General features: G+C 39.3%; 1 protein-coding gene across 2 annotated transcripts in view; it reads left to right on the top strand.

Annotated features, from left to right (window-relative positions):
- Nucleotides 1-16,112, top strand: part of PTPRK (protein tyrosine phosphatase receptor type K) — a gene marked incomplete at its 3' end in the record, with an annotated part of 414,479 nt that overhangs the window by 341,046 nt on the left and 57,321 nt on the right. For both annotated transcript variants that reach the window (XM_081997619.1, XM_081997618.1), the window contains exon 13: nucleotides 2,908-2,944. In XM_081997619.1, coding sequence (XP_081853745.1) covers nucleotides 2,908-2,944 — 37 coding nt within the window. The remainder of the gene's footprint in view (nucleotides 1-2,907; nucleotides 2,945-16,112) is intronic.

The raw sequence follows: 16,112 nt of genomic DNA, 5'->3' as shown, positions 1-16,112 counted from the left end.
GGAAGAAGTCAAAGACATGCTCATGGTGACAATTAGGACTGTCGAAGTTGGACATAGTAGGTGTTGGCAGGGGCACTGCTGTAATCCTTTCCGTGCTGTAGCAGCATGGCAGTGTGCCATTCACATTTCACACCACCCTTGTGTCATAGTAACTGCTACGAGACAAGAGTTTAATACATCTCGTAGTAATCATCTGAGCGAAGTAATTTCAGTGCTGTGACTCTGCCTCCATGGTAAATAACATCCACAGCCCTTTCCCCAATTCTCAGTGCTTGCGCACTTTAGAAGATTAAATTACAGCAGGATAAACAGTGGGCTAATAAAACGTTACAAACTTTTTGAGACTCTCGCACTGAATGTCAAATAAAAAGTAAAAATTTGCTTGAGCAAAAGCAACCCCAGGCGCACGGTGTGTTTTCGAGAGCCTTTCTGAAAAGATGTACTTCAGGCTTGCTCCACTGCTGAATATGGCTGTTGCTCACCTTCATTACTTCCTTGGTGCTTCATTTTTAACTCTGTCGCTGAGAACTGCTGCTGGCTGACTATGCTAACGGAAGGGGGAAAAGCGCCAGGGAGGGAGGTTCCAGGTGCGAGGAACAACTGTGGCTCTGCAAGCCCCGTGCTGTTGCTCTTGATGGTTTTTCTTCTCAGAAATGAAAATGAGGGAGGGGAAAGTGAGTGGTGAGGAGGGAAGACGTGGTAGACACAGAAGCTTCAGATATTTAAAAATTTAAAATTTTGATTTATAGTTCAGAAAACTGAAGGAAGTTGCAGTAATATGTCCATAGGAGTCTCCATATGAAGTGTCCAGGCAGGTCAGAAAGGAACTTGGAAGGACAGCTAGATTGATAGCCGCTGAGATGCACCAGAGCCATCGGAAAGGAGCAGAAGCTATGTTTACCCTTCCTTACGTTTGGATCTCTGTGGTGACTAAACAAATCTTAGCCATCAGGCAGCCTTGCCTCGGAGTCTTTTGAAGAAAATCTCACCTTCTACCTATGGTTATGAAAATTGCATATGCACCAAGTCAGAATGGGGACAAAGCAGGAGCTAATGAAACTGTACTGGAGCTGCTTGAGAACTGGATGCTTTTTCTGATGGAAGAGACCATTACCTCTTTTTAATTCTTATCTATAGACTTGTATGAAGCTATCAAAGCAAAATAGAAGGTAACTGCTAGACACTCATCCATATTTCCCTCATCTCCTACAAATAATTCCCTTTGCTTTCATTGGCTTCCAGCAGACTAAATTGTAAGGAAATTTGTTTCATTGCCCAAGAAATAAATGAGAGGGAAAGAGAAAATAAAATATTAAATACAAAAATAGATCTTTATTTTGGCTTTTACATTTTGACAGATAAGTAGAACATAAGCGAAGAACACATTAGTTTTTTATTAAACTTGAACTTGATTTCAGTTTGTCAGAGAGTTTAATCGTAAAATGTTTTTCTCTGGTATGATTTAAAACCTTGGATCAGATTTCTGTTCCTAGAGGGATTTGGGGGGAGGTTTGGGGGATTGCACTGCATTCTGCAGGGATAGAGATCTAGCGATTGTAAGATAACCTCTGAGCTGCAGAATATTTAAACAGGTGCTTTACTATAAACTAGTGGGATCACCAAAATAGTCGAGGGGAAGTAAAGTGTGCTTTGAAACACACTATAGGGTTGGGGTGAGGGTTACTCTGTGATCCTCACAGACATTTTGAACAGAAGTGGACAAGTAAATCCAGTAACTGGGGAGAATGCTAATTAGGTAAGATTATATGGATAAACTTTGCCGGGCTTTCATTTAGATTGAAAATTTGTCTTTATGGAACACTTAAGGTAAGCCCCAACTCGCAGTTTTGCTCGTTCTTTACAAGCTGTGTTTATGAAACAGCATCAGCATATTTTACCTGTTGCCCAGGAATGATCAAGAGGAGAGAGATCCCAGGGGATATATTCAGGGAAGGAGTGCTGGGGGGTGCAGGACTAGCAGCAGCATATTTTACAGAATGAAACTGTCATTATTATATTTTCTAATTACATGCTAATACTGTTTAGAGTGATCTAATACAACAGCAGCTGCATCCTCTCATGCAACCTTATGCTATTTCATTATGTTTGCCTTTAAAATGACTGCACATTGTACAAAAACGTCAGAAAACCCATTTATGACTGACCCTCATCTGTTCAAATTGTCCAAACTGTGCATAACCAAGTCATTTCTCTATTCTTTTTTTTCAATTGCTGACCAACCTTCTGAAGGGAGAGAAAAAAAGTAAAATACATACAAATTGTCTTTGCATATGCAGCTTCTGAAGCACATGGCTGTCAAATCACTGTCTTTCCTGGGCAGATCATATAGGTTGTAGATAAACTATGTCGTATGTGAAGGGATACCTGGGCTGCTTCTGTGCTCATTCTGCACTCAGAAGCGTCAGGGAGCACCTTGCTGGTGTACTTCAGGTTACTCTGTTCAAGACTGTCAGGATGCAGTAAGACATCAATTTGGAGAGCAAGTGTACCTTCGTTACTGCATGGCAGTGTTGGAGGTCAACACTGGCTCAGGATTTCTGTGCCAGAACGTAAATAGGAGCACCAGTCCTCCCCTTTTCTTGCACTGCAACCTCTCTCTGTATTCTTATGGCGTGATTCCCATTTGATTGGAATAATCTGAAATTTTGCTACGTTTGGGCTGTCCTGCACCTTTTCTCCCTATCATTGTCCTGAGTAGTACAGACCAATGTCTAGGTTTCATCCAGCTTTTGTAAAGGCAACATCACCCAGCCTCCTCCCGTGCTAAGCCCTGAGCCACCTTGTTGGGTTGCCCCAGCTGATCAGCAGATCTAGGAGGAATTTATGGACCAGAGAGGGCAAGAAGAAGCAACCTGATCTGACTCTTTTCTTTTCCCTCCTCAACAGGAGACCAAAACTCAGTGTGTTCGAATAGCTACAAAAGGTAAGAGGTTCGTCCCTCCATGCAAAGTGGCTTTTTTAATGAAATGTGGCATTTCTATTAAATGTTTGAACTGAAGCCAGTACTGTCCTTCTAATTTGAACCACTTGATTGTCTTAAAATGTAATGGGCTACTGCTTTTTATTCTTTGGTATTGGGCCAAGAGAGTACTGTTCTAGCAATACTCAGAATTTAGACAAAATAAGCACTCCTTTTTTTCCCCCATCTCTGGTTTTCAAAATCTGCTTTTAGGCTGCTGGAACATTGTAGGTGACAGATAGATGGACTGGAGACTAGGAAGCACACTTGGTTAAACTGTCTGTTATGCTAACGGTTCTTTATAAGTCGGGGTGGAAACAATTTAAATGAAGGACATGATAGTTAATTTTCCTAAGTAAGAGCTCAGAGTGTTAGCTAGAGATAGGGAAGGGTTGATTTGAGGAAGGCTCATGTCTTTGATAGCAAGTGAGGCCCAGGGCTAAGACTGGCTGCATTGCTATGAGAATAAATCATATTGACCCTACATACAGTGGGTTAATCACATACTGCTCACTCAAAAATGCTGTTTCATCTTCAAATGAGGACCTAGTTGTTCTGCTTATTGTTATCTCTTGCTTTGAATGTATTTATAGCCGTTCATTTTGGTTACTTGAGTGTGTCAACATGAGAGTTGTTTGATAGACTCCAGCAACGTAAACAAGAAGGGAGCTTACAAATGCTGAAAGAGTACTCAGCAGAGGCCCAGCACTACTTACATTGTCTCCTTCTAATTGCATATTGATATTCAGCATAAAAACAACTTTATATATTGGTTGCTCATATCTAAAGTATTGTGGTGGCACATCAGCACCATTTTTTCAATCGCTCCTTTCAGTTTAAAACTTGTTCCAGCTAAAAGCTGATGCCTTTAATGAGGTGGTAGCAACAAAGCATTTTCTTGAGAAACCAGAAAATAAAATGTACTTCTCAAGATGTGTTAATATTTTCGTCAAGTGAGGTAAGCTAATAAAAACAGGAAATTAAAACCGTGAGCTAAGTCTTCTGTGAAAAGTACATCAGCATTATCTTTCTTATGTTTACCTGGCAAGATTAAATGTTTGAATTAAAATATATTTGCATAAACAAATATTTATGTACCACAAGCATGTATTGCTGGGATTTGAGTCAAGGGAGAGTCTTGAAAGGCTCAGAAATATCCTAATGTACTGCAGAAATGTGGAACGAGGAAGAGGAGAGCAATGGTCTCATAAATTTCCTGGACAGTAATAACAAAATGGGGAAGGAGTTCACCTAGCTTATGAGGAAAATATTTTACTTAATGATATTCAGTCCACTGATGTTAAAGCAATGTTCACGGGAGCAGTAGTCCTGGTAGTTGCTTGTATGCCTTCCTCTGCCCTAGCAGTCACCAGCACCCCAATGGCTGTAGTCTGAAGGAAAGGGGAAAAGAATAGTACGTTTCCTACCATCGTGCTATAAACCTTGCCTTTGCCATTCTGGCTGAAGACATGTTTTCGCAAAGTAACTGCATTGCCTGATGTGTCAGTATTATGCTCCTTGGATGTGGAACTAAAAACCAGAATGTTTTCTCTGACTTTATTTTAATTGATGTGAAATGTCGGGGGAAGCAACATTAGAAGCAAATGCTTTCTCTTGCTCTGAAGGAATGCATTTAATACGAAACATTGCTTTCAAAGTCATGTACATTTGCATCTCTCAAATGAGTTATATTGGTATTCTAAATAATTTTTTAAAAGCTGATACTGAAATTTTCCCCCATATTTTCATTGTAAAAATAATACCACAATTTGTTGATGTTGAAGAAAAGTATACTTAATATATTGGTTTATGTATATGTTTATCTGTTTATGCTGTTGTTTTGTAGTGTGTAAGTTTGCTTTGAATCATTGACCTAGGAGACGTCTGGTTAAATTTGTAATACATTCATAGGGAAAAGAGGACTGTCTCATCTTACCTGACGCACCCCGGTAAAACTAATGCACCCTTTTAAAATCCAGCAAATTGTCTAAACTATTCAGCTGTAAAAGTAGTGTGTCGTTCTCTGTCATCTCCTGTGACTTGAAGTGGCCTACAGCTGGCCAAACTGAATTTTGCCTTGAACATGTTGAAAAGGCATTAAAAACTGTTAAGAGCTGGGGTGGAAGTGGTGGGGAGAGGAACGACATTAAAGGTGCATGTAAAGGCAAGACAAAATTTTCCTGGTAGTGAAGTTCAGTATTACCAGTAAAGGTACTTTCTCATCTTTACCTCGTTCAAGGCTATGGTGTTATCTACTGTGTATATTCACACCAATAAGATGTAAAGCGGGGAAAAAAATATGGTAGTAATGTCATGGTTTGGTGCTGGAGTAGTTCATATCCCTGAAATTATAATCTTGATAATTTAACTTTCTTAAATGTGTTATTTCCCCGACTAATTGGTTGGGGTTTTTTTGCTTGGACAGTTCCCTATTAACATAATTTACATGTATTTTAATGCATAAGGGGTTTTGCACATATTCCCATGGGTTGCCTTCTACCGTTGAGAATTGATGGAATACTTGTTTACTGGTGTCAGACTAATGAATTTAGTAAATTTAAATTGAAGTGCTCATACTTTTTCAGTCTGTATATTCCAGGTGCAATGTTCTCATGCGCTTCTGATAACAAAATGCACTGAAGTGTGAACTCATCTAAAAGATGGTGCCAAATCATGACTAAAGTATGTTGCTGCTTTTGGTGTGTCTTGAAAAAATGTTTTAGAGTAAGCTGAGAGGCTGACTAGTGTCTGGTGTATTAAAATACAAGGTTAATTTTTCATGGAAGAAAATATTGGAACACCACCAGATTAAAAAGTAGTCTCCTGTGTACTTGCAGCTGAAGGATGAATGACAGAGTGATTTTTTGATGCCCCTGACTTAGGGTAATAATAGGATTCCCCCTCTGTCTGGACACCTATTTCCACAAAGCTTGTAAGAATTTAATGACTTTGTGACATTTGCCCTTCTGCAGATTGGACTGAATTGGCCAAGAGAGTCCCAAGTTATTAGACATGGCGAGAGGGAATGAAAGTTGCACACATGTACACAATCTGTTCACATAAGCTTTGATTCTTGAGGAAACCCAGGTTAAAAATACCTCTTTGTGACGCAGGTGGTGGGTAGGACATGCCTAAAGCACTGTTTCCATTGCAAGTGTAGTCCAGAAAATTGGGCTGTGAACCATTTTAATTCCTTGGATACTTTTTATCAATATTGCCTTCCTGTTTCAACCGGAATTCCCTTCCCATTCAGATCCTCTTAATAACCACTGATCAACATAATACATTTAAAAAAAAAAAATCCAACAATTAATTGTTCTCTACCTTGTTATTTTTTGAATCTAGGTAGTAGCATTACCCAGTCACTAATAATCTGGTTTCCTGCACATAGTAACTGAAGAAGGAGAAAAAAAGTCTTGTTTCCTGAAGTGCAGAGAAGGGTACAGAGACCCTGTTACAGAGGTAATAGGTCAGATATTCATTAGGAATGGAAAGATGGAATTATGCTAGGAAATGTGTGTTATTTGACAAAAAAGTGTTACATACAATTCCCTAAAGAAAGTTCTTAACCTTCCTGAAACTAATTTGGTAAGGCAGAGTTTAACTAGTCCGTAACATGCTCATATCACAATGAGTACCTGGTAACTGAACCTGCCTACCCAAAGTGTTGGGGGAGTGCTAGGGGAGTGCTAGGGGAGTGAATAAAAGATGCGTGATTCCCATAGCATGCACTTCAGAGTTAACACATGATGTTGATGACTGATCAGTCACATCTCAGAGTTGAGTTTGACTGTGTAAAACCTTGAATGGGTTGCCACTCACACATGACGTTGGCATTTCATTTTACAGTCTAAAATGTTATTGACTGCTAAGGGAATGAAACCAGATTAACATGGTCAGAGAAGAGTGATGCTTCAAATTATTTAACATGTAAATAGACATTTCAGAGGACAGAAGGGACAGCAGAACTGTTATTAAGCAGAGAGTATATGAAGTTGACATTTCTGACAGTTTTTAGGCTGCCAAGTTTGAGTCAATGCTGATTTAGGTGTATTCTTTTGTTTCGTTCAGGGGACTAGAGAAAAATACTGGAAAAGAAGAAATCTACCGTGGCAGTAAATAAAGTGGTGGGCCTGGCAGCTCTATCCCAAAGTAGTTAGAAGGAACAAATGAAGCCCAAGGTTTCTCACTCTGCATTTAAAACATGAACTTCATCATCTCCAAAATTATTTTCCCTTGTGGTTTTCATTTGTATTATTAGTTCAGGCAGTGTAGAACTTCTCTATCTCTGTGCACGTTGGTTCATACAGATGGATGAAAATGCCCTTTGAGATGATGTGCATCTGGAAGTAATTGTGAAATAGCAGAAAATGACTTTTTAATCTGATTTGAGGAATAAAAAGGTCTGGGTGATAACATTTCAACTGCAAGTGTGCATTTAGTCCACCATCGTTATTGCTCTGAATTTATTCCCACAGCAGTTGGGGATTGATCCAAAGGCCTTTGATGTCAATGGGAGTCCTTCCACTGACATTCATGTGCTTTGGATTAGGTCTTTAGAAGTCATAAATCTGTCTAGACCATAATTATTTCCTTGAAATTGTTCCTGATGATGTTTCTGCTCTTAGGGAAATTTGTGAAAGTCAAATCACCTCCTGTAGCAGGATGCTCAGATATGTCTGCTACTGATTAATGCACAAATGAGGAAAGATGTCAGATGCTAAATGTATATGAAATGAAGCTTCTCTCACTGTTGTTTTTATGTTTGGATCAATGCTCCTACAATGAATTTTAGCTGTACCATAGGCACTGGAGACCTAACTGGCAATATGAATTTAGAGAAGAATGCAGATGTTGCCTAAGTCACATCTTTCGTTTCACTCATTCATGGGAGAAAGCTATGAATATGTTTAAACTTTGGTGGTCTTTTGCATAATGTCTTTTATCTCACAAAGAGGAGCTTTTAACTGACTTGCTGAGTTTTCCAAAGAAGGAAACAGAATATTAGCATGGCATATTTGCCTGTTTTGTATGTGAAATTGCAGTAGCTCACCGAGCAACCACATTTGCCAGTTCTGGTAAGTGATACCTTTAGTTGTAAATAAAAAATGGAATGATCCTTTGATAGAATACTTGATGAAGGTTATAAAAAAGCAGTTAACTGAGGGACACCTCCAGATTTCCAGACACACAACCTATAATGTAGGTATTTTCATATATGTGCGGAGAGTAACAAAAACATGGAATTCAGTTACCAAAATTTGATCTGAGTAAAAAAGAATTTAATGCAACAACAGCATTTTTTAGGTGAAGCTACCTGATTGATATGCATGGGACAACAATTTTAAGAGAAGGTGTTTCGTATTCTTTATTGTAAGGCGCCAAAGAGAAGTACTCTTTTCTGATTGTTGCTTGACATCTCAAAGAAATAAGGTTCCTTCTGAGGGTAACAGCAAAAAACTCTAAATTACCTAATGTTTTTTATGCTTATGACATTGCCTGAGCGGAGCCATTTCTTTTAACTGTATTTGAGAATAATTATGATTGGAAGAATTTTCTAGTTTCCAGACCCTTTCCCAAGTCTTCAGGAATATGGGCTTATTACTATGTGTTTAAAGAGTGTTTATGAGTTGAGAGTTCTGCTTTTGGTCAGAAAAGTTTCATGGATGAGTAAATCTAGTAAGTACAATTGATAAATCTGATTGCTTTACTAGCCAACTTTATTTTTAAATACATTGCTTAGTGAATAAGTATTACGTGCAAACATTCTTTTATTAAATTTAGTTTGACTTTGAAAGCTAGCTTTTTTAAAATTGATAAGTTTGTAAGAGGGAACACTAGTGATACATTTCAGTGTTTTTAAAAAATGGGCCATTAGAATGAAGAAAATTTGAGTCCAAAGTATATAATAAATATTAGCTTTCCTTGATTTTGAAATGTATCAGTATTTCTGCTGGCCTAGATACTTAAATTACTTTGGGCAGATGCTATAAGCTAACTGAAACGTTAGGAACCTTAGAGGTGCCCTAAAGAATAAGAATTCTAAAAGTAAGAATTCAGGTAGAGGATTGTTGTTTACATTTAAATATTAGAGAATGAATGTTGATATATTACCTGCTCTAAGTGAAAGATCAGCATCTTGGCATACATGCTCTTTTAGTAGGTGCTGGTTTCTTAGGTCTCTTCAGCTATTATGAATGTTATTTCATGAATCAGATTATGGGCATTGAATGTTTTGCATCTGTTGTTAAAGAATATGGAAACATAAAGGTAGAAAGGTACTGTTTTTACAAAACCCATTAGTCTTTTAACTGCAATAGAATATCCTTGGTTCCCCTTATAATAGATACACAATTACAATGACCATTTAAAATGACCATTTGCTAATACTGCAGTGGGGATTTTTTTTATTTTAGCTCTCCTTTTTTCTGTTCTTTCATAATTTCTTACTCGCCTTTTCTTATGTCTTTACCTTCTTCATGTCATTGTAAAATTACAAATGTTTAGAGAACTCTATGATCACCTGATAGGACTGGGCTCATTAGCCCCTTTTCACACAGACAACCTGTGTCCACTTTCATTTTTTATTGTGATTAACTGTACCATTGGATAAAATGGCCCCTTGAAATGCCTGAGGTTGAAGAGTATGTGAGGTGGAACAGGCAGAGATTGCTGCCTGTAACAGTCTGTTGCAGGCATCTCACATGCACTTTTGGCTCAGGAGTGACAGGAGTTTGGCTTATTTGTGCAGCAGCAGAGCTTTAGAGCAGCCTCATTAAGGGACAGTGCTGTTTCACCTTTTCAAAGAAAGGAGGAGAAGGAGGTGTCTAGGAATTACTAATTGCGTTTACATCCAGCCAGTAGTTGTCAGCCAGAATGACGCTTTCCTCCACATTAGAAGCCATGTCAACAGCGACAGTCCAGAGTAGGTTTTGCCATACACATCATTGACATGTAAGTTGAATTCTGTACCCAATAAAGCAACCGATTGCTGATGCTAGAAATACCCCTACATACAGTTATCTTACTGTTGTTGTTAGTGCCTGTACTGAAACTATAGTTCAAACTGGACGAGGTCAAAATCAGTTGTGCTTGAAACCAGTTGCATGAAATGGTGCATTAGATGAGGAGATTTTAATATACACACATTGTATTTTTGTATTTGTAAGTTTGTAGGAAAGTCCCAGATTGTTTTGGAAGTGGTAACAAAAACTTGAATGGCACTCCAGTAGTGACAATACTCTCTGAGCCCTAGCTGGTCATCACTGTCCTGTAGTTCTGATGTGCTGTCATTACAGAAGGCATTGTAAATGCATTCAATGTTGAAATAGTAGCAGCTTCCTTCCTACGCTACAACATAGCTCTGGTGAAGTAAAAATCATGTGTGTGGCAGATTGATGATAAGATCGTTAAAAACGGGGAGTTGTTGTCAGTAGATCACACATAAGCCAACGCAGATAGAAAATCAGATTCTTCAAGAGTATGTATGGCTGGTGGCCACAGATCTGGTGGAAAAAGTGCCTGTCAGCAGCTCATTGCTATCCTTGTTACAGTAGAAATGACAGTATACGCTGGAGTAGTGGTGAAAGGCAAGGGGGAGTAGTCTTCATCTTCAGGTGAAGCCAAAAGTTCTTGAGTTACGTTTAAAACTGCTAGAAGAAATTGAACTTCAAGGTCAAAGCTGCTTCAGTCCAACTACAAAAAACAAACATAAAATGTTGTATCAATATTTGACACCTGAGCACAGAGGTGATAATCTTCGCAATTATCCATTGTAACAGCTACCTAACACAGAGATATTCTGAATAGAAGACAAAATATTTTGGAGCAATAAAGCTGCTTACTGTGCACCTGGACAGGAAGGACGAGCATGACTTTATCTCAGAAAAGAATGAGGCCCAAAGAACGCAGAACTTCAGCAACATCAATAAGCACATTTCTGATTTAGATTTTTATGAAAACCATTTTATGGCCCTAAAATCAGCATCACTGTGTTTCTCTGTATCTAATCAAACACTTCTAGCTAAACGAAAAGAAGTTCCACCTCATTGTCATGAACATTACAAGAGTTTATTAAACTATTTGCTTGTCATCTCTGACAGAGTGCTAAGTGAAGTTCAACAGCTAGTCATCTAGAAACAGGGAGCAGCATTGCCAAGCATAGTAGCACTTCCTAAACACTGTCAAATGTGTTGCAGAGCAAGTCAGTATGGTTGATTGGCACTGCTGCCAAATTACTTGAATACAGAGATTGATGCTCTGTCAGCTGTGTAAGGAGACAATGGCTCTGAAGTTCAGAAGTGCAAACTGCTTTCTGCTCTGATGGGAAGTTTTGTGCTAACCACACTATTTCTGGAAAAGTCCTGACCAGAAGGACCAGAAGGACTCCAAGCTGGACCTTGCAGGGACAAGGATCTTTCTAGAAATAGTGTGGTTATTGCACATCTGTCTGTCAGAGCAGGAGGCAGTTACAGGCACTGTGAAAGTGATTTTTGTAGCCAGGTAAATTCAAAGCATAGGGAACTGAATTACGACCCTGTGTGTAGTTTTCAATGCTGTCGACTTCAGAAGTGTGTGGAGGCTTTTGTGCAAATTCAGCAGTCTAGGAAGGATTGTGAATATTCTCCATGCCTCACAGTGACGTGGTGATAAAAGGTTCTTGATCAGGATGGACTTCCAGAACCCTTTACTGTCAACGAGGTCATGAAACAGATTGCATCCTTTGCCACTTCTGATTAACATTTGTTTTGTTGAGTCAACAGGAAAGGTAACCACATTCAATACCATAGAGATGCCAGAATATTTAACCTGAACATTAAATCAGAGGTCCCATATCTGCTGACTTCTGTTACTTGTTCTTTGCTGATGAATGAGTATTGGTTATTCACACATATGTAAGCAGACTACGTATTATTGACTGTTTCAGTGCCTCTGCCAAGTAGTTTGGCCAGGCCATTAGCATAGAGGAAAAAGAGGTCCTGCTCTAACCTTGCTGTGGTGGAAAATATCCCAAGGCAGTAGTCTGCACTGACAATACGCTACTGAAATTTGTGAGAACAGCAATGCTACTTCAGCAACATACTTTTTTCACAACACCACAGTTAATAGCAAAGTCATGCAGGGAATAGCAAAAGCCAATATAGTATTTAGGACGTTAAAGCAGCATGTCTGAAATAAGAGACATCTGGCTTCAAATAAAAGTAAACATCTATTGTGCATTAGTTGTTGCCACTCTGTATGGCAACAAGACTTGGACCGTTCATGGTCTCCTCATTGAGCATCCAAACCATTTCCAGTGCACTACTTTTATGCCCTTGCTCCCATAAAACTGCGGGATGTTACCTTGAATGCTGCACTCCTAAATTGCTGTCACGTTGTCAGCACTGAAGCAAGGTTACAGAACGTTCAGTTATGCCAGAACTACTTCTCATGTTGGACAACAGATTGCCCAAAGCTGGTTTCTATGGGCAGTTGAAATGCAGAGAAAAGCTCAGAGGTGGCATAATGAGGTGGTTAGTGGGCAAGTTTAAGGCAAATCCTCAGTTACGTGTCATCACTTTCACAGTGTGGGAAATTACATCTGAAGATTTTCTGCTCTGGCAAAGAATAGGTACTTATGCCATCGTAACATGCAAATCAGAATAGTGCTGTATGGTATAAGTGAATATGGTAGTGAAACAGATTATATCTCTACACTTCACATTATCATGAAAGTGGACCTCTTTCTGGGACAATAAAACCAAGTCCTTATGTAGTGATGGAAAACAGGGATCATAATCACTCTCTTTTCCATTCCTGGTGCTACTGTATTTCTGACTTTGCCATTTCAAAGGGCTATTTATGGAAGATGTAAATTTTATTTTTTGTAAACCCTGGCATAGGCTGCCCAGAGAGGTGGTAGGTGCCCCATCCTTGGAAACATTCCATGTCAGGTTGGACAAGGCGCTGAGCAGCGTGATCTAGTTGAAGATGCCCCTGCTCATTGCAAGGGGTTGGACTAGATGACCCATAAAGGTCCCTTCCAACCCAAACTATTCTATGATGTGAAGATACATTTTTAAAACATTTTCTGATTGTACATCTTATTGTTGGGTTCATTAGAGAATGACAGGAAAACCAAAATTGTTGACTATGTGCTGGAACTGTTGAATGAGTTTTTGCTATTATATCCCTGTTTTTAACAATAGTGAAAGGATGATTCTTTTTCCATATGTGAGAGAGAGAGAGAGTGGGTAGGGGTCTATAATTACTGTAATTGGCTTTCACATTGCCTCAACGTATGGAAGGCAGTTGATTTGCACAAGTACAGGCATTTTTTAATGTGAAAATTTTTATGTATACTAACACCATTCAAATTTTTTTAATTGTCTGCTTGTTTTGTTGACTCATTACAATAGAAGATATGTAGTCAAGCAAATCTCAAATTAATCCTTCATCTGTTTCTAATTTCTCAGATTTTGCTGAATCAAGACTGTCATTCTTGTTTTGAAATGAAAGTGCTGCATTCCCTAGAATTTTGAAACAAATTTTATAAGGACCGGTAATTCAGCGTGCTGTCATTATTTTCTGCAGATGTAAACTGATTTTCTCATAGTTCTTTAGTGTTTCTCACTTCTGGCAGTTCATACAGATTTAATCCTGAAGGTCTTAGTATCTGTTATTATTCCAAAATTCAGAAAGGTTGTCAGCTAGTTCCCATTCTGCTTGAAATCACCAAGCCCATAATGTTTATACTGGGATTTACATCCACGTGTTCATCTGTCATAGCACTTTATTTGTACACCTAATGAAAAGGTACACTATTCCTTGCCCTGGTGTAAAGGTTTTTAAGATACTGGACTGTGAAACCTGGGCACTGCGTGCTTCATCTACTCAGTGAAACATCTAGAAGGAGTATCTGTCCTCTCTATCTCAAATGTAGTCAAAGATGATGATTGCTGTATGCTGTCCGTTTCATTTCCTACTCGCACATTTACGGAAAATTCTTCTGTAGATATCAGATAGGAAGGATTATTTTTCAGATTACTCTGTTGAGGAATATATTTTACAAGTCCCCGTGAATAGCTGTCAGATATTAACCATCAGGGTTAGATTGCATTTTTGATCAGTAACTTGAACTGTGGACCGAGCCGTTGCTGTTACCAGCCACTTATATGTTTCAGCCTAGATCATGGCGCACACTAAGATGGCAAAGGCTGGTGGCTCTTTGCAGCATTCGCTACCTATTTGTAAATCTGCCAAGTTCTTATTTTGCTTTTGAACAGAATCTAGAAACCCTCATTCTACATAAGTAGCTGGCAGTTTAGGGATTCAGAGATCGTGAACTGAATCTCATTATATGCTTGTCCAAATATGAAAGCTGGTAATCTGGTTGCCTTTGTATAAAAAGATAATGCTTACTCGGCATAAGCTCTGAAGCGTGATGTTACTTAGCCAAATGAAATAACTTTGCTAATATAGATTGAATTCTAACTGAACTGAAGAGTTTTCTCAGGCACAGAAAGGGAAATCAATTTGTGCATGCAGAGAATAGAGCAACAGAAGTCATAACTTCCTGGATGTCCCTTCTTGTGAAATTTAGACAGTGAAATTTTATACCCATGGAACAGAACCACCTGAAAGTATTTATGCAAAACAATTGTTTTGGGAAGTACAAACCTTTCATAATTTATTTTTGAGTAACCCATTCAGGGAACTATTTTGGATAAATGCAAACAATTACTTTGGTAAAACAATTTGGTTTGTTGGAGGAGCAAGTCTGTGGTGCTTGGATAGATCATAATGTAGAATCGTAGAATAGTTTGAGTTGGAAGAGACCTTCAAAGGTCTTCTAGTCCACCCCCCCGGCAATGAGCAGGGACAGCATCAACTAGATCAGGTTGCTCTGAGCCCCATCCAACCTGACCTTGAATGTTTCCAGGGATGGGACATCTACCACCTCTCTGGGCAACCTCTGCCAGTGTAACACCATCCTCGTTGTGAAAAATTTCTTCCTTATATCCAGTCGAAATCTTCTTCTTTTAGTTTAAAACCGTTACCCCTTGTCCTATTGCAACTGGCCCTGCTAAAAAGTCTGTCCCCGTTTTTCTTATAAACCCCCTTGAAGTACTGGAAGGTTGCAGTAAGTTCTCCCCGGAGCCTTCTCTTCTCCAGGCTGAACATAGTAATGTAACGTGATAGATCATAGGGACAAAACGCTGCAGCGTTTGGAGGACAGTGGGCTGACTTGCAGAACCTCAGCTGTGGGAAGGCCTGTTCAGTTGTTCATGGCAGGCCTCCTTAGTCATCTTATGTTTGTGATTTGAAAGCTCAGCAGAGCCCTTGTTCTTCAGAGACGACATAGCTGCGTCGTGTTTCGAGTACAGTCTGAGGGTGTGGGACTTCTAGATTTAATGGTTGGCTGCTGACCCAGCTGTTGGACCTCAACCTGATAGACTTGTGTATGAACTAATGCTTAGAGCTTGAAGGAGAAGGGGAACAGCCATCTGGGTGCAGTTGCTGCTTGAGCCTACAGCAAGTGTGTACTGCCTTGTCTTGCCACCAGCCAGCTCGTAGAGGTGAGAAGCTGTTTGGGCAGACACGTAGCACGTTGTGCACAGCTGGGCCCACACAACAAACCTGTCAGGGACCCGACTGTGGGATGTAGCCTCTGTCACTGCTGAGGGGGGGTTATGCTGCCAGACCAAGGGAACCCTGATTGCTCTAATTACTCATTCTGAGATTTGGGAAAATTAGAATGTGTCCATATGCTCAACAAGACACTTGACTAGTTTTTCAAAACTATAAAACCAAGTGACAGCAGCTTTTTATCAAGAGATAAAATGTCTTAAACTATTACTCATTCCCTATTTGAGCTGCTTACTCAACCTCTCTTCAAAGTGACACACATCATCTGTATGGCATACTCCATTCAGCCCTGTACAGAGGCTCCTTGAACCCTACCCAATACAGAAGTATTTTATCAAGCCAAATTTAGTCGTTGCCATTGCTGGCCATGACATAATAAGAAGTGCAAGATTTGCAACAAATTGCCTTAACATTTCTTAGGCTAAAGGGGAAATATAATCATGCAGGATAAGCTGGCTGTAAGTCTTTTAACTTTTTCTCTCCCTTCTCAAGATGTAGCTATTCC

Source organism: Phaethon aethereus (assembly GCF_964289735.1).
Source record: "Phaethon aethereus genome assembly, chromosome: 3".
NCBI classification, from domain to species: domain Eukaryota; kingdom Metazoa; phylum Chordata; class Aves; order Phaethontiformes; family Phaethontidae; genus Phaethon; species Phaethon aethereus.
Note: the sequence above shows the minus strand (reverse complement) of the source record. Positions and strands in the feature narration are given on the sequence as shown.